The sequence below is a fragment of the Phoenix dactylifera genome, chromosome 9 (genome assembly GCF_051530095.1).
Source record: "Phoenix dactylifera cultivar Ajwa chromosome 9, Ajwa_hap1_PhDact_Kaust_v1.1, whole genome shotgun sequence".
Taxonomy (NCBI): Eukaryota; Viridiplantae; Streptophyta; class Magnoliopsida; order Arecales; family Arecaceae; genus Phoenix; species Phoenix dactylifera.
Window position 1 is genome coordinate 4277074 of NC_143198.1, and position 24600 is coordinate 4301673.

General features: G+C 38.2%; 3 protein-coding genes across 4 annotated transcripts; all 3 read right to left on the reverse strand.

Annotated features, from left to right (window-relative positions):
- On the reverse strand, positions 1–5750 carry LOC103712304 (uncharacterized). Its single transcript, XM_008798789.5, has 12 exons — positions 5715–5750; positions 5446–5573; positions 5135–5204; positions 4679–4762; positions 3638–3754; positions 2739–3182; positions 2218–2624; positions 1793–1892; positions 1626–1685; positions 1431–1517; positions 885–1013; positions 1–502 (listed from the first exon to the last, which is right to left on the reverse strand). Exons 2-12 carry the CDS (start codon positions 5487–5489, stop codon positions 191–193), a joined length of 1854 nt encoding a protein of 617 aa, XP_008797011.4. The 5' UTR covers positions 5490–5573; positions 5715–5750; the 3' UTR covers positions 1–190.
- A 5732-nt stretch (positions 5751–11482) lies between these two features.
- LOC103712303 (putative hexosyltransferase MUCI70) lies at positions 11483–16935 on the reverse strand. Its single transcript, XM_008798787.5, has 6 exons — positions 16489–16935; positions 15099–15316; positions 14684–14860; positions 14453–14608; positions 12862–13138; positions 11483–12022 (listed from the first exon to the last, which is right to left on the reverse strand). The coding sequence occupies exons 1-6, from the start codon at positions 16817–16819 to the stop codon at positions 11787–11789; spliced, it is 1395 nt and encodes a 464-aa protein (XP_008797009.3). The 5' UTR covers positions 16820–16935; the 3' UTR covers positions 11483–11786.
- Positions 16936–19010: 2075 nt separating this feature from the next.
- RPS9 (ribosomal protein S9) lies at positions 19011–24287 on the reverse strand. 2 transcript variants are annotated; one of them, XM_008798786.5, is made up of 3 exons: positions 23779–24287; positions 19849–20139; positions 19011–19765 (listed from the first exon to the last, which is right to left on the reverse strand). In XM_008798786.5, exons 1-2 carry the CDS (start codon positions 24154–24156, stop codon positions 19852–19854), a joined length of 666 nt encoding a protein of 221 aa, XP_008797008.3. In that variant the 5' UTR covers positions 24157–24287; the 3' UTR covers positions 19011–19765; positions 19849–19851. The 2 variants fall into 2 exon arrangements, with proteins under 2 accessions (XP_008797008.3, XP_008797007.3); XM_008798785.5 differs by having other exon boundaries at positions 19011–19250; positions 23779–24285.
- Between the last annotated feature and the right edge of the window lie 313 nt (positions 24288–24600).

The following is a 24600-nucleotide window of genomic DNA, read 5'->3' on the forward strand; positions in this document are numbered from 1 at the left end:
TTGATTTAAAAATTGATTTATATACAATAATACAATCCATCTAGCCTTTATGTACACTTGTATCAACTCTTGTTGTACAAAAAATTAAATTCATAAAAGAAGAAGAAGAAGAACATATAACACTCGACTCATCCCATTCTAACACACACAAATTCCCAAGCCTTATTTTCTATCTTAGTGATGCATTTTGTCAGTCAATCTGAGGAAAAGCTAATTCTCTTGATAGCAGATACCGAAAAGTGTAATTGTAAGGCATCCATTCGATCTTGTTTGCTCTTCCTCCTTGGCATCTACGCATGGCCATCCTAAGACTCTCAGGAAGATAGCGTTGAATCATGTCTGCCAAATCCTGTGAACTTAATCTTGTGTCTTTTGCATATGCATCAATCATCTTTGGCAGAAGGATCTTCTGCTCCTTCCAAATAGCGACAGATGTGCGAATGAATTCTTCTTTTGCAGATTCCAGTTGTTGGAACAATCTCTTGGAAGTATATATTCGGACCTGAAGATTAAGATGCAACTCCAGTTTCATTATAAGAGACTAATGCCAGCACTGGTTCTACCGAGTTAGTAAATATTATCAGTACTAACTTATTGAACATTAGTCAGAAATAATCCTAAAAAGGATATCAGATGGTCTGAATTCTAAATATAAGTAGAACATTAAGTTTTCTCATTAATCAAGATTTTAACAATACATAGTAATTTTTAAACAGTATTGTAGGAGATGGTCTGAGGAATTGCAATCCGCATTAAGACTACTTTACCTCAGGCTGCTAAAAAAATGTGCAACCATGCAAAACCTTTCAGCTTAAACCTGCTTTCTTAGCTGCAATCATACAGTCTAAATTTAAAACATAGCAGGATTGAATGTAAAATCTTACCGCAGGATCAGAATGGCTTCCTGAACAAAGTGCAAAGCGTAGGAGTGGTTCTGGTTGCTCAATCGCATAGGCTTGCCACTCATGGCCAGCTTTATACTTCATCCTTGGATAGAAAAATGTCCGAAGCCACTACAAATAAAAAAAAAGACCCTTAGCCTCATTATGAATTGTTTATTGATGTTAGTAGTTCAATTAGTACTGTGGTGAGAGGTCTTTAACTTTGTGACAGCTAATTTTCCAGTGGACGTTAACCAAACAGTTATCTTCTGCTCTGGAAGTACTGTTAGATAATCATTTATGTCATTTAGAAACTAGAAGTCCTGAATGGCATTTTGATGTTAGACCTTTTACAAAAATGGTTAAGAATTTTCAGTTACTTTTATTTACAATCAGCGTGCAAACTTCTTTGGTATGATAGATGCAAAATTTGAGAAACTGAAACAATTACAAATCCTGAAGAGAGGCATTTCAGAAAGCATGAACATGAGCATCATTTATGTTTAATCTGCAAAATCTCAATGTTATCAGAATGGATATGGGACACACCTGTCCAGGACAATTTATTCGGCATCCGAGAATTGAACCCTGTATTGTTGCTGCATTTACAGAGTGACCACCTACTTTGCATGTAGCCTGTGGTAAAGAGATCATGATGAGGATATTTGTCACTCTCTAATCACTCAGCTAAACACACTTCAGTTTTGGGAGGTTAAGACCTTTGCCAATTGCTGTTGCATTTACCTTGATGAGAAGTGATGCCTTTTTTGCATTGTTTTGTGGAATGCCATATTCTAAATATGCCTGCAGAGGCAGCACAAACTAGTACCACTTATAAAGGGCAAGAAAGATTAGACATCAAAGATAGAAACAACATGATGAAGGTTCTACAATAATGGGTAAATCATTACATGCATCATTAAAGCATTATGTATGTTGATCCAAAAGGCAAGCTTTTCTTCATTCTTCATCTTTCTTGGATCAACTGTTTCCAACCGGCGAATTATGGACCTGAAAAAATGAAAACATATGGTTAGAATATCAAACAGGTCATGGATAGCCTGATTAAGGGTTAGAGTTAATCATCAAAGGAATAGAACAGTGGTAAAAATGTGATTTTTCAAAGAGACTAGTTATGTCACCAATTTGATATCTTTTTTTAAAAAAAATGTTTTGGTAAAGATTAGCAGGCAAAACCAATTCTAAGTAGTAGACAAAATGGAATAAAACAAGATTAAACATAATAAATAGATCAACCAAAATAGTAATTTTATACAGTAGCTGATAATTTCATACACATGATACAAACTGATAATACCATGATCAGGAGGCTCACTTATAATTTTGTAGCATCTTTTCAACATCTTTCAACCTCCGATGATCCCTACAAATCAAAGACACCTCCACCATTGCATTGTATGGTCCACTAAACTCTTTAAATCCTTCAACTCGGAAAGGATTTATTAGCCGAGCATCAAGAGTACATTCTCTTTGATAGACAGGAGTCCACATATCTCCCGAATAATATGGAGATAGTGCACTCATTGACGAAAAGGATGAAGTTGGAGAAGATGGCAATCCATGATTAACTAAAGGAGGGTCAGCAAGTTTACAATATATAGCACCCATGCATCTAACCATATTCTCAGAAAGTTTATTAGGAGTCTCAGGAACATGATCAGCTAAATAAGCACCATGATATCCTGCTAAGCTCGTCACTCCTGAAGTAGCATTCTGTTCTTCCTGTGCAGTAACAATCAAAATCCTAAATAAGAAGAAACTTCAGGGATTCATTCAGTTGGTTATAAGAAAAGTGATAGACCATCTAGTGATAAGCAAAACTAGGAGTTCAGGTACCTCGAGAAAAGACAAAGGTTGAGAGTGACATGAGTAAAGAGCTCTAGCTAGACTTTCTGCTGAAGGTGATATTCTAGCTGAACAAACTGCACGTTTTGAAAGCGGCGAATGGCACCTGCGAACACCAGAACCAACTAGATTGTTCTGGCTTTTGACTTCATAAGCTTCACTCTCTGCATTGATAGCCCATTCTCGAGGGAGCTGTATCCGATCAGATTGAACTGCTGGATTTCCTCTGTTATATGAGATGTCTAGCTTCGCAGATTCTTGAGCTAGCGCTGGTTGGGTGCTTGATTGTTTTTTTGATCTCTCTCCAACAGCAGGGGGGGATATTGTGGATATTTGTTGGTCCAAAGCTTTTCGATAGAGTGATAGCAGATACTGCTCCAAGTATGTAACTTCTAACTCTAAAACGGCAATCTCCCTTATCAGTTCCTTAGCAGGCTGAGAGCAAATAAAGGTGGTATTATTTAACTTGCCAAAAACAAGATAATTAAAAAAAAAAGATATTAAGCCAAGAAGCACACAATACAAGTTCATAAGCGAATCCAAATTCAGCAACAGAAAAGTTTTTAAGTGGAAGGCTCGAGAGAAAGCCAACCTTGGTATTATGTTGCATATGAAACAAACAAAAGAAACAAAAAATAGAAATTTTCTCGCAAAAGTTGTTTTATTCCATCAAATAATCTAGAGAGTCAAGTGGACCAACGTAAGCACAAGAACATATTCTTATGAAAACAATAAAAAGAGAATAATTGTTATAACAGCATCTGAGACTCCGCTCACCCCAAAACTCAAGATATCTATGTACAGCAAAAACCTTATCAGACTGACTCCTGCAATTGGGTGGTTATAAAGAAAACTGAGCATTTAAAGATAAAAAAACAGAAAAGAGCTACCTTTGGCATCATACTATCATTTGAAGAATCAAGAGAAGAAGACCTAAATCCCAATGCTTTTTCTAGAGAACCACGCACCATCAACTGATCCTGCAGTCGTTTCTCAAGTTGCAGAATCTGCAGAGCATGGACAGAATAAAGCATGACAATTAGTATGCAGAGGTAACATGAATTGACTTCATAAAACCTACCATGATCATCAAGAAATTTCATTATCAGAAGAAATTTTGAGTCCAGTTCTCAAAGTGTGTGAAGCTCGATCAACAATTCTCCCAGTTTGCATAAAACCAAACAAGAAGCTTCACTTCCCATGTGTTCAAAACATTTACTTTAAAGAACATTATCTGCTACCAAGAAAAATAGCTCCGAAGCAACAAGAGCATCAGGTGGTTTCCACCCAAAAAGAGGACTGTACAATAAAGGTGATTTAAGTAAATCATTCTTCACATATTGCTAGACATATCAGAGTATGGTTCCTGAGGAAGAGAAGGATCCAGTCACTTCTTGATATTTCATTTGAAATGTTGTAAGGTCTAATCAGTCTAGGAAAACTCTTGGACCAAGGAACAAAGCCTAATGTAGGCTTTGTCCACACACACACACACACACACACACACACACACACATATATATATATATATATATGACACATTGTTTGAATCTAGGGTTTACAATACTTCCCTATGAGTTCGATAAAATATTATCAAACTCACTAAGAAATAGAAAAGAAAACTAAAATCTAAAGCCATCCATGCCAAAGAATCATTCAGTGTTTGGTAAATCATAAACTTGACCAATGCCTGATGTTCGAACATCCAATGCCTGATGTTCATCCGATCATCGCCTTGCGAGAGTCATTATTGGAAAGTAAATGATTAATGACTGAGTTGGCAAGCAGCCAATGGGAGCTGACATTGGAGAGGACTTAACAGCAAATTGAAGATTGACAGTCAGATGAAGATGTCAAACAACTTGGTACGGAAAAGGAAAAAAAAAATCCCAGTATTCTTATTTCAGAGGGTTATGGGTTCCATTGCATACCTCTTGTTTCAAAGAACCCTGGATCTCAGCATCAGGCAGTGGTTTCTTCTCCATGTCGAAATCTTCCCTGGCATTTCCCTTTTCCTAAAACCCAAATAAAATAAATAAATATATATCATTTCTTCTACTGAACAAAACTAAGCTGTTCCTAGAGAAACAAATTCACTCCTAATTTGATCAAATAAAGCCTAGTTGCCGCTATGACACTATCTTCAGAACGCCTTCTTTTCCAGTTAACATGTGACTTAAAAAGTTCCTTTGAAACCAAAAGGCACAAACATGGAAGAAAATAAGCTAAAGTTTCCGCTAGAAGTCTAAAATCACCGAAGACTTAACACCGTTACAATCAGAGTCATTAAAAATAGGTTTAGATTCCTCAGCATATATAAGCTTAAAATCCTAGCATTCTTGATATCCGAAATGTTAAAATGGAGGGAAAGATGACAAGAGTTTTACCAGCTTAATGTGATGGATGGCTTTAGATGAAGAATCCAACTTATCTTCCCTTATTCTCCTTTCAGAATCACTGTCATTACAAAACAACAATTATTAGCAAGGTTGCATCCAGAATTAATGCAGAATCTGTCATAAAAACTAGATGCACATATATAAACACCATATATTGTCGAGGTAACACTCCTGATCACTTTCCACTATTTTCTAGCTAAACTAACCTAACTTCCACTTTTTTGGATTCCCTTAAGAACCAGTGACAATAAAAGGAGAGAAAAATAAGTCGTAGACCCAGATTTTCATAGATCAGCTACCTCTTGGAGCGCTTATGCCTTGAAGACATTTTGCTGGAATTCATTTCCTCCAGAAAAAGCTTGTAGCATTTCACCTCTTGTATTTGGATGTCATAGCTTTCCTCGGTAGCCCAGATCGTGAGTAACAGCTGAAAATATCACCAAACCTTCGGTGAGTGGGGCATAAGAGAGGACAGTCTTCTGGCTTATAGCCACGACACAGGAATACTTTATCAAAAGTAAATAAGTAAGGGCATGGAAACAGAAGGAAGATATCTAAAGTTGCTAACATCCTTGACTCTTGAGAGAGAAATGGAAGTTACTTGCCAAAATGAGTTGGTTAGCACTTGGCAGCCAGGAGAACCAAAGCTAGTGATCCAGTGGCCAAATTGGCCAGATATTCCTACTTCCCATCAAAATCCAACATTCTCTGCAGTGTGCAAAGCCGCCGTTATTAGTTGGATCTGGGAAGATCCAAGGGTAACAGTAGCGACCATCTATTGCTTCGTAATATTTGGGCTATGGTAAGAGTTGGTGGGACCTTTTAAGCTAAGCATATTTACCATGAAGCTAATGGTGCTGCGGATTGGGTGGCTGCGTATGTAGTTTGTCACTTCGGAGGCACCTTGTGGACTGAAGATGAGGAGTTGCCCTTAGCACTCCGAGGTATCCTATTTTTTGATTTTATTGGGTGTATCTATACCCGTCAGGTATGATCCATCCGTCTTAGCAACAAAAAAAAAAAGAAAAAAAAAAATCCACCACCAAAAGCATTCCCACCAATCAAACAACGATATGGAAAGGTCTAAGCCCAGCACAGGAAATAGCTGAACTGCTACGCTTAGAGGCGCATAAATACTCCTAAAAGAAGATCTTTGACCATGGCACGCTCTAAAATGAGTTCACTTTTAATTTCCTATTGGAAAAAATAATTAATAAAGGTAGACCTTCTGTGAGGAGTCACTAGCACAATAGTAGCAACAAATATCATGGATCAACTATGCAACCCTACTTTACTAATGCAAGTTTATTAAAAGTTTGATAACATAAACAAAGTTTGGCTATCCGTGGGAACTGATGTTTGTCTGGTTAACATTTAAAAGCTATCAGCAAAATTTAAGCTACTAATAAGGAATAATAATGTCGGCTTTAAATTCAAATATTTGAGAATTTATGTTATAAAAATTTAAAACAGAAGGGATGAAAAGGTCATTTAAATGTAAATTGTGACATTTAATGTAAACGGATGAGGGCCAGGAATGTTAATTACTTTATCTATACATGTTTTATAGTCTAGACCCCTAAACTAGATTACTCAGCCTTAAAGGCAAGGGGTTTTATCAGGGGAATGTTAAGAACTTTTAAAAGGAGAAAAAGTAAAGACAAACAACCCTCAAAAGGGACGAAAGTGAGGGATAGAGGAGGCATTGGGTACTTTCTTTTTTTTATTTTTTTTGGCTACAATGAATAATTCATACAAGTCTAGTATGAATACATTCAAAGGAAACTAGCTCTATTGGTTTTCCTCTTGTTTTGGGCTAAGAAGCTCCAAAGCTCAAGATACCTAGGCTGTCTTCTATTCCAGAGAGCTTATTGTTTGTCAAGGTATCATTTTTTTCAATGATGTCGGCAGGCTTGGCCTTTTGCAATACCAAGGCAAAAGACAATGTGGGCAAAGAGGTCAGCACTCAGCACAACACCCTGTTTTCCACCAATGGTGAGAAAAAGTTCATCTTTTTAAGGTCCAACTGGAGTACGCATAAGAAAATAGCCAAAGTCTTCCTGTCACCACATGACTTTGTAGCTTTGCACGTTGAGAGTTTCTATGCAAGCCTGAGAAGACCCTCAGACTGGAATAGGAACTGACATGAACTAGCTGGAAATATGGGTGTCTTTGCTGCCTATTTTGTATGGAACTTTTTTCCTTTTTTTTTTTTTGAGAGAGAGAGAGAGGGAGAAGGGAGGTCTAAGAATCCCACCATCTATTTTATATGGATCATGGCTGCTGCTGCTTCTAGTTGCCATCCTGTATTAAACAAATGCTATATATTGAATAAAATGTTTGATTGTCTTCTCTTGTTTTCCATCAGTGACTACAGTAGTATTACTATGAGACTTTGAACCAGTGTTTTACTTGTATCAATTTCTTTTGATACATTTTTTGAGATTCTAAATCAAATCCTAAGCAAATATCTTTGTCATGTCATCAGATTGCACATTTGGGACAGCTTCATGAAGTGAGGAAAACACACTTAATGTAAATTTCCTGCTTTTTCTTCTTTTCATGATGTTTCGAAATTTTTTCAGTCTAGATGAGAAGTCCAGATTCAACAATGCTAGAGTTTAGCCAACTTACAGTACTCCAGATTTCCATTATATATTACAAATTTAAGACCAACAAACATATTTAATCTTTTGCATTTAAACTATGAAGCCGACTGCCCAAAGTTATAGAAATTAATTGTCTCTGCAATAAATTATTTTATTGCAGCCCAACAGCAACAGGATAGAGGATGATTAGAATATAAAATACTGACAGACATACTCGTAGTTTTGTGTAATAATGGAGCTGATAATGAGAAACTTCTAATTCAGATGTCACATGGATAAGAAACTCTTTTCTCAGCTCAGCCGTTTAGATTGAGATCCAGAAAGATATTCATGCGCATTGTAGTCGTGCACTGACTCATTTGGTATGCGGGAGGAATTTTTCCTCACTGAAATATTTTTCTGGAAAGATAATTCTTGAGAATATAATGCCTGAAAAAATAATTTTGGCATGTTTGATTGATTATAGAAAAGTGGCACATTCTAGAGTGGCCTATGTTTAGTTAAGTATCTACTTTTTTAGAAAAGTTATATGAAATATCTATTATACCCTTGATAAAAGAAAAAATTATATCCATAGATTTTGATGGCTTAAGAGTATTTTTGGAAAAAAAAAAGGAACCCCAATTCTTAATCGGTGAGAAAATATCTTTCCTATTTTCTCTATGAGTTTTTCTTTTCTATGAAACATGGAAATCTTATTTCCATAGGAATGTTGCTTTCTCATCTCTCTCTTTTGAAAACTTTAAGCAAGCAAAAGGTATTTTTTTGTTTTTTCGTTGACCATATTTTTCTCTTTCTTTTTCCGCGAACCACATGAGTCCTAAGATAAATACTATCTAAGATCTGCCTAGTGTTTTGTAGCTCTGTTGTTCTTTATCCAAAGGTCAAAGGCAACAGAATCTCAAGTCTACTTTATCCAAAATTTAACTGATACAAGCCTAGTTTTTTCATTACTGACCTTCTTACTGACATTATCATACAAAGTTTAATGTTACGAGGAGAAAAAAGCTTCATGCTTGTCCCATATCAAGATTTAAGTCCTCCACGATGGAAATCATGGCAATTTATTACATTGATCAATACTGGAGAGCTACTCCAACAATTCAAGGATAGAAGCTATTAGAAATCTCTTTAGAATAGTTTCTTCTCGTTTTCCAGGACCAGCATCATAAAGGGAACGTGTCTACGTAAGAGAAGAAGCATAAAAAATAATACACGCAAAATACTAAGTTGAAAAGGTCATGCACCACAAGTACCAATAAAACTAAAAGGAGATAAAGAAGAAAAGAAAAGGCTGTGGAGGAAGAAGAGCTCAAAGGTCGCTTCTCTCTGCGTGTCACAAAGCTCTCAGGGGGATGCGCCTGATCGACGAGCGGCGAAAGAGAAACAAAGGGAAGTTAAAGAGAGAGCTTTCAGATTCGAGGGGAAAACACCCGGCAAAAGCGTGTATTTTCCGCCACTTTTAAACCAAAGTTGAAATATTTTATGGATAAAATACATGGCCACGCGTTAGACTTTGTTGAACGGAAACGATAAGGGAGCTTTCCAAAAGAAATAGACAAGGAGTCAAATGGTGGGTACTCTGGCCTGGTGATTGCATAAGAGAGTCCAGTACCAGCCCTCAGCACCAATCTTATCTACCACTTTCTTCGATCCTCTTCACCCTATTAAGCAACAACGCAATGCTGTAGTCTAAAGTTGTTAAAGCAGCAGCCATAAAGATTTTTAGATTTATTTTTTTATATAAACTCTATTAAATATATAAAATTATATGAATATCTTTATAAAGTTGCTATTTACAAATTTATAAGATTTTATGAGGATATATACGTAAATAGCAAATTTATAAGGCTTTTTTGATTTATGGATTCAACTGAGTTATCAAAGATATGGCCAGTCTCAAATAAATTTTGATTTATTTTTAATAATTTTTTTTCAATTTATACCCTTCTAAATATATAAAATTATATGAATACCCTTTCAAAACTATTATTTTTTTATGTCTACCTGCAAAATTATTTTAATTATTTTAATTTCAAATTATTTATTTTTTAATGGCATTAGATGATACGGATACATTACAAAAAAAATTGATATACATAGAAAATAAATATTTTATAAGGCTATACGAGCAAATAGCAATTTTCTAACTGTATACATATAATTTTGCATATTTAGAAGAGTATACATGCCAAAAAAAAAAAAAAATCTAAAATTTTTATGAAGCATAATTAACTAGACAAAAAAATGCAACAGTGCAGCTTTTCAGTAGTGAACTTGATATAAACTCTGAATTAGTATCTTACTATTTAATTTTTTTTAAACAATCAGGATGCAGAAGATATTTCTAGAGTGATATATAGAATTGTGCATCCCTGCAAACTGAATTCTTGAAACAGTATCAAAGCTTGGCGCATTAATGCAAAACGATGACTATGATCGCAACTAACTATTTTAAAAAAAAAAATAATCTGCGGAGTGATAATTACAGTCCCTCTTGGTGGTTCTATCAGTCAAAGAAACGGAGTAAGGACTGAAAGAAGATGAGCGTACCGATTAGAAAACAGAGAAAGAGTATTTACAGGGGAAAGAGATGGATTGAGGTGGAGCAAAGTCACGCGGAGTTTACAATAACAATAAAAATTACAATTGCGTTTAAGTCCGGTAATGATAAAAATGAAAGATCTAGTTGCTGGAAATCAACCCACATGGTTGGTTCATCATTACATGGCAGAGATGAGACCACCACACATGTCATGATCATTCACAAACACAGCTCACACCAAGGACAAGGCCAATGGGGTCAACTCTGCGATGAATGCTTACAAAAAGCTTGAATGCACATGAGCAGCATCTCATTGGCGTTTTCTTGGTTTCCTGATGAGAAAACATTGCAGTGGCTACCCACATAGGCTGAAATGTGTACTTCACCCTAGCTTTCAGATTTACACAATTCGAGAAAACTATACACCACACCACCGTACACCCGGTGACAGTGCATCACGCCGATCATCTCGTCTCGTTCCTATTAGCTCCATTCATCATGTGCTCGTTCTGATGACTAGCCCGCTAGAACCAGATGAGTAATCGGCGTCGTGCACTGCCATATGGTGTACGATAAAATTCACACACAATTCACACAGATTTTTGGATACTAAACCAGCTCATGCCCCCAGCAAAACTGGTTTCACCAATCGGTCTAGTTTGGTTATAAAAATGAATTATCCATTCTGCAAATGTGTCACCCACCTCCAAATGTAATGAAGCACGATATAGCACCGTAGCAGCACAGTCCACATGCTTGCTATAGCGCTCCGCACAGTCTCTATGGGTAAAAATCTCACTTCCCAACGCAAGATGGAATGACAATGCCTGACAGCATCAAAACTGCCACCTTACCATATCAGAATTATTTTTGGCCAAGCACCCCAGTCTGATATTGCCTGGGATCCAATGGATCACAAAACATACCATTCTTCAGAAGATTCATGTTAATTCTTCTTAATATATCTCAAATTAAATTTAGGAGATCCTAAGGTGAAACAATGTTCGGAAGCTTCAACAGTTGATCAGGCTATGAAAAACAAAAAGAATCGAACAGTATCAAGCACTAAACAACTGTTTCAAGTCATTTAATTCAGAATAGATGCCGTGCATTGTGCAGCAATCATAATCTCAGACTTTAGAAATTGAAAAAAAAAAAAATTCTGGGGCAAGTTAAGAGCAATTTAGCCGCCAAGACAGTTTGAAATAATACAAGTATAAGGTGACATTCGTTTACAAGGAAAGGAGCTTTGAAAACCACTCCTTGTTTCTCAGTTGGGTAAGAAAGGCAAGACCTCTTGAATCTTGTTCTGGATGGCAGGTCATTCTAAGCAAAAGAAAGAGCTGCATAAAATAACCTTACACCACAAAACTAAGCATCAAAGGGAGGAGGAAGAAGAGACACAACATATGCTACATTATTAATTAATGCAGCTACCTGCAAATAAATGAGATACATGTATGGCAGAACAGTCTCAAATCCTCCACTAATTAGTCCTTACAAGGGGCTTCACCTTACGCTTGTGGCCCATACTGTTCACCAGATCTTTGCGTGTACATACAGGAAACATGTTGAGGCCTGGCATCTTTAATCGTCTGAGAACATACGGAAAACTAAGCTGATCACGTGATGTGAAACGGACCACCTCATTGAACCAAAGACACATGAAGAGATTTGTCATCGGTGTGTGCTCCCTTACAATCACAGAAGCTTCAGCTAGAGCTGAACAGGGCAAACATTACTAAGTATCAGTTTGGTTTTCTAGAAATCAGATATAACATTAACTTTACATAGAGATAAATGGTTTTAGAGGTGTGTTCGCTTTTGAACAAGGTTCATTCTCCTAAGAAAAGATCAACCTAAAACAAAAGGAAGCTGAGTTTGTAACAACCCAGGACCTCACCCAAAAAGACTAGCCGGATTTCTTAATCCTGTATAAGTACCCAAAATCTACCAGCGAATAACCGATGTAGGACTGAACACACGCCTGTATGGATCCTCACATACTCCATCCGTTTAAGCTATGATGTCCTCATCAGGCTAAGGGTTTAAATCCAGTCAAATCTAATCACAAGCACCACGATCGGTCTTGTGGTCAGCCCTAACGAATCCATGCTGCAGTATTCTCTAGTCCACATAGGTTATAGCCGCTCTGATACCATCTACACCCACCTACAACCTCACTCAAAAAGGCTAGCCGGAAGGTATTATTTGGATTCCTTAATCCTGTATAAGTACTCAAGATTTACCTAGCGAATAACCGATGTGGGACTAAACACGCGCGCACGGGTCCTCACAGAGTTGTATTCAATCTGGTCTAAGCATTCACTCACCCACAACTGAAAAGCATATTCTAACTTGGCAGCACAATGGAGGCTGCCACTGCAAGGTTACCCTTGGTCTAGTTCAAAAGATGCTCTAGCTAACCACCAAACCCTATAGTGACTAGCAACAAGACCTTGGCCTGCATAACCTACCCTGCTTATGATGCTCTCCAAGACTTGACATAATGATCAGAATTTCAGCGTATATAAACTTCTAAGGTAAGATTAGAAGCAAACCTTTCTTCCCATTGAACCTTTTCTCATCAGGAATACCATCTTGCCAGTACTGACTTAACTGCACCTCCACTTCTTCCGGGGTTGCTTTGTGTTTTTTAACAATGGCCCTTCCCTCATCATACAGGCTACTGCGTGCTCCATGTTCGGATATGGCAAGGATGGAATTTGTACGCCAAAGTAGTGCTTCTAGTACACCTAATGGATCTCTTCGAAATTGAGACTTTGAGTCTACCCAAATTGAATACCTTGCTTCAGGAAAAAGGCGATGGCTCAACATCTGTAGCAGTAAATAAGAATATTATCTAATGCACAACCAAATTCTGAAACAATCAAATCCTAAAAGGAGAAGTATTCAATGTGCAGAATGCAGAACAACTAGCCAAGTCTATTTTAAATATTGCAGCCTTGTCAAGATGAAGGGTGAAAAGGTCCATTTTCTAGCCAACTGGATTGATGGAAACAAGACATCCATAGCTTGAAGGAAAGCCATGCATTAACAAGATAACAATAGAGTTCCTATTGATCATTTTTACTATGGAAAACAAAAACTAGAGCAAATAGCATTCTTTTTCTTTCACGGAAAAAGTTATCCAGATTTTAGAGAGAGAAAATTGTATTGAGGATTGGTTATATTACTAGTAAATCTCACCAACTGACAGAAATGTGAACCTCTATTGGAAGAGTTTCTCATCATAAACTGCTGCAGCAACTAATGGCTTCCATAGCTAGAAAAATAATATATATGAAACAGATCAACCTTTTCTAAGAATAAAGCTAAAGTGGCAGACTAAATTCAACCATAACACCACATTCATGCTCGATAATAAAATAGTTCGGCATAAGTGAAATAAATATTCATCCGTATCATTTTGGTAGCTTATATATTAAATAATCGAGAGATAGATGGAAATATATGTAATGTAAATAGGAGTTTGCTGGATTAACTGGAGAAGTGCCCTATAGGGTATTCTGTGATTGATGCATATCTTGGAGATTTAGGAAAAGTTCTATAGGATTGCAATAAAGCCTCTGGTGTTGTATGACTCAAAATATGAGGCAATAAAGAGGATTCAGAAAAACAAGTTGAGCATGATAGAAATGAGAATTTTAAGATGAATGTGTGGTAAAACTATAAAGAATAAATTGAGAGATGAATACCTTAGAAAAGTTTACACAAGTTAAAGACAAAGTGATAACAAAATCATTGAAAATTGATTGAGATGCTATAGATATGTACAACAAAGACTTTAGGAGGGCTGAATAAGAAGAGGTAATTTAATTTGTATTGATAGATGAGGAGAAGACTTAATGAAACATTGATGCGAATTGTGAGAAACGGTACGGAAAAGCTTGAAATAACATACAAGAGGTGGCCCTAAATAGGAATTCCTAGTGAATGAGGACTAATAAAACTGAACACTAATAGCCAATTTTGGAAAGGAGGGGGGGGTGGGTTGGGGGTGAAGCATCAAAGAGATGAAGATACTGCCTGGAAAAGCTGAAAGACAGTGAACATCTCAAAATATTTACAAGAAGATCATCATAAGCATTGAACAATAAGTACCATGTACATTCACAACTGTTTCTCTACCTTCGGTATTTTTCCATTCAACCGTTGATCTGCAAAAGGAAGATCTCTAACAACCACGATACGCCATTTACCAATCATATGGTCATCACCAATTACTTTTCCTTCTGCTTCCTGAGCTGAGAGAGTGATTTCATCCCAAAATGCCACATAGCAAACCTGCATTAAGAAAAGCTCGATGCATAAGCAGACAGAACCACAGAACAAATGAAACAGAACTTTGCAAAACAAAACCTTTTCAAGTGACGCCTCTGTCATTCCAATAGGTTGGTAGAGATCATCCCCGCCACCAAATGCACATGTAGATACAACAGCTTTGCAAGTTTTCATGTAATTTTTGTCATCATCAGAAATCTTAAAACCACCATTTTCACTGTAGAAACCACAATGCACCACAGCAGTTTCATTCACCTGGAAACGATCATGAGTGCACATAAAAAATATGCTAAAGTAAACCAAAAAAAGAAACACAACCAGGGAGGAAGATCCATCACAATTTGCAAGGCAATCATTTAGGCAGAAGTTTGACATTAAATTACACTTTGGTAAGTTTCATTGCAATAAGACACCCTGGGCATCAAATTTTACAAGGAATTTTGGGCAAAAAGAACTCTTGAAAACTGAACATTAATTAGGTGCAGAATAGAACCTTGAAACTTTTTTCTCTCTCATGAAGCGTTTGAATTCCAGTGAATAAATTCAATCTAGTACCTCCAGCATACTGAGGCAAAAGTGTGGCATTGCCTGCAGCAAGTTGTTCTCCTGAATCTGATTTATATACAACTCTCTTTAGGGGAACATTGGGTTCTGCACTAGAAGGAAACTCCAGTTTCTGTAATTTTTCTTGACTGAGCATCTTCAGGCAAGCTGTCAAATCCAGAAAATATAATTTTTTAAGAAAAGAAGCTCCAAACTTGGATTGGACAGTGAAGTTATAAAGAACAGACTAACATTATAAAGTTGCAAAAGTTTTTTTATAGTGAGGAAACAAGCAGATTGAGTCTGTTTAGGATGCTTCAGAAAGTGAAGATAAACAGAAAGACTCGACGGTACGTATTCAGCAAATCTATGAGCAAACCTTTTGAGTCACTACTTACCATTCTACCATCTCATGTGTCTGACATCTGTTATACACGGGTCCAGGACCATGGCTAACTGATCAACATCGATATCCACAACTTTCAGCTCTTAAAATTGAACCCAGCTCAATATTAAACGTTGAGCATAGGTAAGGCTGGTATGTTTTAACAACAAAAAAAAAAGTTGGAGGAATATGTAAATATACTATAATGTTTAACAGTCATAATCTTATAATTGGACGGTAGCAACATAGATCTACCTCCATAACCTGTAGCTCTTTCAGTTCGGAATCATCCTAAAAAATAAGAAGATGGATCTCTACCCCCATTCCCTCCCTTTCTTTCGAACTCATACCCTCCCCACTAACACAATCCTAGTAGCATCATTGTCTATGGGAGTTATTCATCTGAGCAGTTCCTCAAATATTCTTACCAATTATCGCCACATATTCTTCTTGAAAATTTATAAGAATATACAAAGCTTTTACTACATGGCAGAAACAAGATATACTTTTTTTTATTCCTTCATTTTGACCCGTAAATTGGGGACCAAACAAGAACCTCTGAACTATCCTTTCCCCTTATTGGCCACGTTGCTTAGACAATGTACCATCTCGAACTGTTAGCAAAAAGAAATAAATTAATCGAATGATATATAACACTGCATTTCCTCAAGTTTCCACTTTCTAATCCATTTATTAGTTAAAGATCCTATTTTAAAACATAAAACTCCCTCCGAGGTTGGTGAACCCTAAATCATTGCATGCCCAGCAAACTGTAAAGAGGACAGAATATTTACTAAATCCACACAATTACATTTTTTTTACTAAATTACTAAAATTCGTTAGGGTTTTTTCCATACCAGAAAAGCAAAAAGATCAATTCTTTCAATTTTTTCAAGAAAAACTGCCAGAAATCCAGAAAGAAGAAAGAACAACCAAGCGATTCGAATCATCTTACGCTCTCTAACGCCCCTGACGATTCTGGTGGTGGGGTCGAGGCGGTTTAGGTTCCCCGTCGACTCCTCTGCTGGGACGGGCTCCGATTTGGGCTCCCCCTGGGGCTTCCTTGCAAGCTTCGAGCTCTCGACGAGGAGCAGCGCGATCGCCGGGAGGAAGAGCAGCACCGTCCACCACCGTATCGCCTTCCTCACGATTTTCCGGCAGAAATCAGCCCGCCCCCGGGCGCCGGGTTTCTTGCGCTTGTGGCGGACCCGGACCCGCATTCGGCCGGCAACCTCGTCGTCGTCGGAGACGGAGACGGAGATGCTGTTAAGCATCGAGGAGGACATCGGCGGTGAACTGGAGGGCAAGGTTGGAATTAGGGTTTTGGCGCGTTCTTTCTCCCTTCAGACAGGAAAGCTACCCATCGACGAGAATACCAAGGTCCGTCCACCGAGCGAGAGCCGAATTAGGGATACTATTGTACGAATATGAGATGGGAGGAACTCGAATAACTCGGTCCGGGTGATCGTTGAGTCGACTCAGTGGTCTGACTAGGTAAAGGTGCGAACGGGAATGATGAGTAATAATATAGCATTTGCTGTGATTCCTTTATGGCTCGGTATATGAATTGATTTGGGCTAGGATCGGAGATATACCCTACCCTCTATATCATTTTCTTCCTTTTAATTTGGCAGATTGTACTCATATTAAAACTATTTGAATGCTGCTTTTAATGAAAAAAAAAATATTTCACTTTATAGGCCAAGACCTAAGGAAGGATACAAAAATAAGTACCTCTAGGTCTTCAGAAACATCAAGATTATTTATTTACAACTCAATTACAAGATAGGGGCAAACTCAAACTCGCTTATTATTTGAGTCAATATGAAGTATAGCCTAGCTCGCATGAGCTTGATTTGCCAAAAGGCAGTTGCCCATCTCAAATCATACCAACCGTATGGAACCTTGCTAAAACATGCCAATTGCCCAAAGCCTATGCTAACCTTGCTTCCATGATCGCCATAGCCACATCAAAATTCCTAAGATATTTGTGGAAATTCAACTGTAGCACCAACACAATTCCAAGGAGGGGAGGGGGGGAGTTAACCATAAGATAGGCCTCACTTGGAACTCTCTCATTCTTGTATAAAGGGCTAAGGGTTTCAATATTAGCTAAGTTCTTGATAATAGATGCACTTATTCACCAAATGAATCAAGGTTGCTTTTATTAATAGCCTCAAGTATTCGTACATATATATATTCTTTGTTTGCTAATTCATTTTTAGTCTTTATAGTCTTGTGGGCTTGGGCAAGACGAGCACTCCATGGCAAAAAATCGGCACTGCTGCACTGAAATCCAGCTCCTACAAATTCTGTATCTCGATCTATTATTTTGCCGGTCGGACTGCTAGACTGGTACCACGATAGATCTCAAAATTGATTCAGATAATAAAAAACAGTATTTTATATACTTTATAGACTGAATTGACAATGTTATTGAATATCGGATACTTGTAGCTTGGACCCAATCCTGTCCTCAAATTGATTCTACTATGATGATTCTCGCCCTAGGTAATCTGATAAAATAGACTTTATAGATTGAATTGGTAATGTTATCAAATATTGGATACTTATGGCTTGGACCCCATTCCATCCTCAAATTTATTTTACTATGATTCTCATTCTAGTTTATCTAATAATTAGAACATGCATGTGTGCGCGCGCGCATCATATATATATATATATATATATATATATATATATATATATATATATATATATATATATATATATATATATATATATATATATATATATATATATATATATATATATATCTGTGCATGGGCATATGTGTGCAGACACCATATCTTTGATACTGGGACCTGTTATGCATCTTGGACAGTATGGGCTTATCCTCATAGAAGACACCATAATTTCAATTATAAGCATGAGTTCAATGCCGGGTAGCAAGCAAATCCCGACTACAGTGCAGTTATTGAAAGGAAAGGGCAGCCTTTAATTCTAATCAATCAATGGAATCTAACAGTGAATTCATACTTACAGAAGAATTGACATCAGATTGATGATCAGCCGTAAGTTTCTGCACATTCCTGATTAGGGCTTACCCGAAATCCCTTTGGTTAGCAACCGGAAATTCAAAGTTCAATTCTTAGATGGTGCATCCAAAAACTCTACGCTTAGATAATTATAATATGAGTGGATCTTCCTCCCCTTATCTCTAAATAAATAAATAAATCCTTTGAGTTGGATCTCTTGGTTGAAGTTGTGCTTTACAGCAAACTGAATGCAACAAAGTAGAGGTTCAGCTCAAAGGGGAGAGCGCATGCTCCAAGTAGTCTAGAGTGCCATGAATTAAGAGTGTCTGACCCAGCTCTGGAAATTGAAGCTAGTTTGCAGTTGAAGGCAATGGAGGATTAGCTCTATATTTCGAGACTAACTACCCATTTGGGCAGAAGATATATCTAACTTTGGTCAACATCCAGATTCTAATAGAAAGGAAAATAGAGGACAGCATTCCACAAGATAACGCAATTTACTTTAATTTGAACCATCTGAATGGAACTGGCAGTCCAGGCAGCAAAACGTAGGTTTGAAAAATAAGCAGACGACAATAGACATTCAACAACTGTACATCGAAGAGACATGGAATGAAAAAGCCTGATGCAACCAATCCTCTAGCAAGCAGTCGGCCTGAAGAGAGGACTTGCTTGTCTGAAGTAAACAAACTCAGTTTGCAAGAGTTCCTTACAGAACCTGCACAGGGGTAACAATAACAACGAGATTTATGTTTTATCTAAATCTCCAAATAATCACAGAAAAGAACTATAACCGGTCAGTGCAACCACTAGAGCAAATACACCAAACAGCTATTCCCCTTTCTCAATACAACTATGCATTTACCATATGGGAAAGTAACAGTCCCAAACATTTGAGACAAAGGTAGCGGAACATTTGTTAACAGCAAGTTCTGACTTTTCTAAATGAAAACAGATTGGCACCCTCATGGAATGCAGAAAAGAAACAGGGTATAAGTAGGCAGATTGGTGGCCTCATAGATTGCAGAGGTGAAACTGGACAAATTGGTCACCTCATAGAATGTGGAACAGAAATAAGGTGAAACCAAAACTGGATCTTCTTGTCAAATTTTGCACAACCATCTCACTCTCTCTACCCATATTTTATCAGTTTCTAGGAACTGACAAAATAAAGGTAGAACAGGAGAAAAGCTGGCCATGGTCGTTCAAGAAAAGATCAACCGATCACACTATCTGCAAGCAGAGATATGTTGATATGTACCACAAAACCACGGAAAAGAACACAATGAACAGAAGGCATTTGCTCTAAAATCTACCTTTTAACGCTTTGAGTATTGAGGGGCTTTCCGTGCCTTCTTGAGACCAACTTTCTTCCTTTCTACAACTCGAGAATCTCTTGTCAGAAGACCTTCTTTCCTCAAAGGAGCCCTATGGTTCTCACTGACCTTAAGCAAAGCACGTGCAATACCAAGAGAAATCGCCTGTGCCTGACCTGAGAGCCCACCGCCATGAGCTTTAACAAAAACATCGTAGCCACTGTCATACCCTAAAGTCACTAAGGGAGTTCTGATATATTGCAGCCACAAAGGATTTCCTTGGAGATATTCCTGTTAATTGCATCCCCATAATCAGTAAATCTAGAAGTCTATGTGACAACAGACTTCTGCAACACTTTTTAAAACTCTTTAAAGGTAGAAAACATCAGCATGCATATTAAATAGATTAGAGTTGCTAGTTTAGCAATCAATCAGTACAATGAAATGATGCTTCGAGAGCATCAAATGCCTTAAAGAAGATTGAGAGTTGCAATTGTAACATGGCAAGTGAATGTAAGCCCATTGTTCACATCTTACGATTAATATTTTTAAATAGAACTGCAAATGAAGAAATTGCAAATCACATTTGGAACCATAGTGATGTTAATAAATAGTGGTGCAGAAGGCTGAAAAGAAATAAACTAAATAGTCACAGATATGTCAAAATATGAGGACATAAAATCATTCTACCTGTGCTTGGTGCCCAACATAGAACTATGAGTTTCATTGTCTTCGCATACTTGTACTGAACAGACAGCCTGCCACAATACATGCAAACATACAGAAAAGCATGCACAGGTGCACACACTTAAAAGCAGCAGCAGAGCCTTTCTTCAATGAGAAATAAAGGCTCTGCCTAAGCATATACGTTCAACAAATAAAGTACATTTACCACCTATTTTAACAAGGCACAAAAAACTGAGACTTGTATCTGAGATATCTTCAGACCTCCTTTGGAATCAATTATATTCCATTATCTCTTCAGAACTAAATATAAACAGCGGAGAGTTCAAGGTATGGACCCTATACTACATAGGAGGATTATAACTTTGAACAAGCTGCCTAGCAACTCTGCTGGGAGCAGGCAGCTCCTTTGATAAAGATCAGTTATATAAGTAGACCATATGGTCCTAGTGCCATGTATAGAAAAGCTTGGGCTCGATGGTCATGATCAACGGACAAACTATCAGGAACCAATCAGTTAGCGGGACAGAACAGGCTTCTGATTTGGTTTGTATTCAGGCTTTATATAACCTTCCACTGTCCTGCTCGCCTCTCTCGTTAGGGCTAGGGTTTCATCACTGCTGCTTCTACCAACAATGACAATGAAAACGATGATGAACCGGTACTCATCCCTCTCTCTCACTCTCCGCTCTCTTTTGTTCATCTCTCCCTCTTTCTTTCTCGCCCTCTCTGTTTGAGGAAGCCCTCCGCTCTCTCTTGCTCCCCTCTCTCGCTAGAACTAGAGTTTCATCACCACCACACCACCAGTGATGACAATGACGACAACGATAGAATTGTACACATCCCTCCCTCTGTTTCTTTCTCTCCCTCTCTGTTCTCTCCTTTCTCTCTCACTCACCTCTCTCTCTCCTCTCTCGCCCCCTTCCCTCTCCTCTCTCTTCTCTCTCCCTCTCCATCCTCCTAGTTCCGGTACAATTCAGTCAGTATGGTACGTACCAACACAGTGCCGAACCGATCACCGGCCGATACGATGCCCGGTACCTGTTTGACAAATCTTGGTCATCATGGTTTGTTTCTCACTTTCAATAAATTAAGGAACAATTAAATGCCTTTTAGAAGTTCCATACCATTAAATGGACCAAATATCCCAACCCAGTCCATTAGCAATTCAACTCTTTAAGCAAGGCAAATGATACAGCAACTCCAATAGGAGAGCAAAAATACTAGGAATCTCTCAAAAGCTTCAACAAAATTTGTTTACCCACCTTAAAATATATTCTAGTAAGGAAAAGATCTCATCTTTCTAGAACCCCTTTCAAAAAACCATAATTAATATGATAGGTCAGGCACTCAGACCGACTATGGACTAATCTAGTCATAGGACTCCAAAAATCACCTTTCCTATCCTCGCCCCTTCCCCCCCCCCCCCCCCCCCCCACCCCCCCCAAAAAAAGAGAGAAGAAGATGTCAAGCTCAAAACAAGGTGTGAACGACAAGGGCAAAATAGATATGCCAGGTTGACTAGAAGAGTTGTCTTCATTTATTTACATTTTATGGTTGGCCACCAATCATGACTTTACCAGATAATGGTGATTGCTTGTGTAACCAAACTGGTGGACAACCTCAAAGTAGTTTTGTAAGTATGCATCATAAGTGAACTTTAATGTATTCCCAATGCCTAGCAATGACAATGACAAGGAACTCACTCTAGCATGCAGGCTCAAATAGATCCAGTCGGGTCAGAGATCTTGACCCAAGTAAGACCCATCAAAATCTCCACCAAAGTTAATGTGCAAGCAGACCCACTTAAAATCATTGGGTCAGGCAAGGTAAATACATTACATTGCATCGTTTGGATTGAAGTCCTAGAAAGATCATGTGGACAAGTTTGGCTAGTGGTAGCTTCCTCACTTCGTGGCTCTTAAGAAGTTTGTTCTCCTTGTGGCAAGTATACAAGAAGATTCACAATCTTATAATGAATGCAGCATAATCCTATATGTCAAATGAAATTAACTTAATTATTCAATCCTCATATATCACCTTTGTCTGCTCATAATGAAAAGCAGAATGCACTTGGCACATCATATCATGCTTCTAAATAACGAAAAAAGAAGTGTTTCAATTTGTGTCCTGGATCAAGTCTGATTAGGTTAGTGTTTCATTAGAATTATTAAGCACTAGAATGCTACTATCTAGCACTAATGGAATATTGAGATAACTATAGAAAAGCATACATGTATCAATTTGTGTCTTGGATCAAGTCTGATTAGGGTAGATCCATTGCACCTAATATTGACCCTTTAGGTGCATAAACAAATGAGAGTCAGATTGTTTTAAGAATCAATTCACATAATGAATGATGCAGATAAGATCTTGAACAAACATATGCTTGTCCAGATTTAGGGCAATTCAAGTTTTCAGGCCAACCAACCTGTTTGCAGTGTAATATTGATCAAATGCTGACATAAATTGAACTCTATTACATTTAGTATAGCAACTGGGCTCAAAGCCGCCCTAGCATTAGGGAAGCTCGACAATCTGGTCATGACTATAGTGAAATTTTACTGAGATTTATTTCTTTCAGTTTGGCAATCATCGAGAAAATTATCAGATTGTTAGTAAACATCTCCTCCTTGTCCCAGATTTCCACCGAGGTTTGCCTACCAAAAAATTGTAATAAGGTCTAAAAATACTAAATTTCTGTCAGGAGCAATTTGAAACAATGACAAGCAGTTCCCCATCAAATTTAGATGTATTGCACTGCCCAAAAATTGTTGTTTTTCAACAATGGCAGTATAGAAAAGTACGAATCTTTCAAAGAAGAACAATAAATGGGGAACAAAAGATTCCCAATTTTGTCAAAGGAAAGACACTTCATTTGACACTTATACGAATGATGCAAGAATTTTTCACCCAATCTAGAGTTGTTATAGCGCCAAAAATTTCTTCTTTCTCATAACGGAATCATAGAGAGAAGCAGAATTCTTTCCAACACATAAAAGATTGAAGGAAACGAAAGAATCCAAATTTCAGCAAAAGGGAGCCACCCAAAACTTCCTTACAAAATCAAACGCTATAAAACTGCAATAAGTTAATTCTTCTTCTCAAAAGCAATATAGAGAAGAAAAATTAATTCAAGGAAGCAAATGAGTGGGGAAAAAAGAGCCCAAATTTCAGCAAACTATCACAACTGGAAAAATAACCTATATATAAATTTTTGATAGCACTGGGGAAAGGTTTCCCGACCTTGGCGTCCCGGTAGTTGATGATGACCTTTCCGGTCCCTTCTTGGAGTACAACGCGAGCTATAGCGCATTTCCTCCGGCCGGTCCCGATGATCTTCTGGGCCGCGAACCCGCCTGGAAGCCTCGATTTCACGTACTTCTCCAAGCTCATCCCTTCCAGGCCCGCCGTCGTGGGGGCGAACGTGCCGCCGGCCACGGAGGCGACTGCGGTGGAAGAGGAGGAGGCGACGATCGCGGAGGGACGGTTCCGCCGGAGGGGCGCGGCATTGGGGGGCGACCGAATCCGTGGGAGGGAGAGGGTTCGCGGCTTCGAGGAGATTTGGGAGGAGAAGGAAAGAGAGGAGAAGGAGGAGGTGAGGGAGGAGAGAGAGATCGCCATGGAGCCCTTTTTTCTCCTCTCTCGTTTCGAAGGATATATACAGACTGATGATAGGTTTTAAGCGGGTGGTAGAAGCCGCCCCATAACACTGTGGGAACCGTATCGAAAACGGGTAGTCGAAAACCCCGGGGGGGGGGGGGGGGGGGGGGGGGGGGTGGGTGGTGGGGTGGGTGGGGTGGGTTAGCAAAAAAAAACGAAGGGGGAAACGCGTGGATGCTATCCCCATGTTTGGATGGATTGTATGATATCCGAGGAGGATATCCTGAATTTGGATAGCAGAATCTGACTCATCCCAGCCGGCCCGTCTGATCCCATAAAATACGTTTGGACGGGGGTTTTCTAAAATCACGTTAGCTCTTTTTTTCTTTTTGCTGGAGAAAAAAAAAAAAAAAAAAAAAAAGAAGGAGAAGGAGGAAGGAAGGGACAAGCCCACCTCCGCGTAGA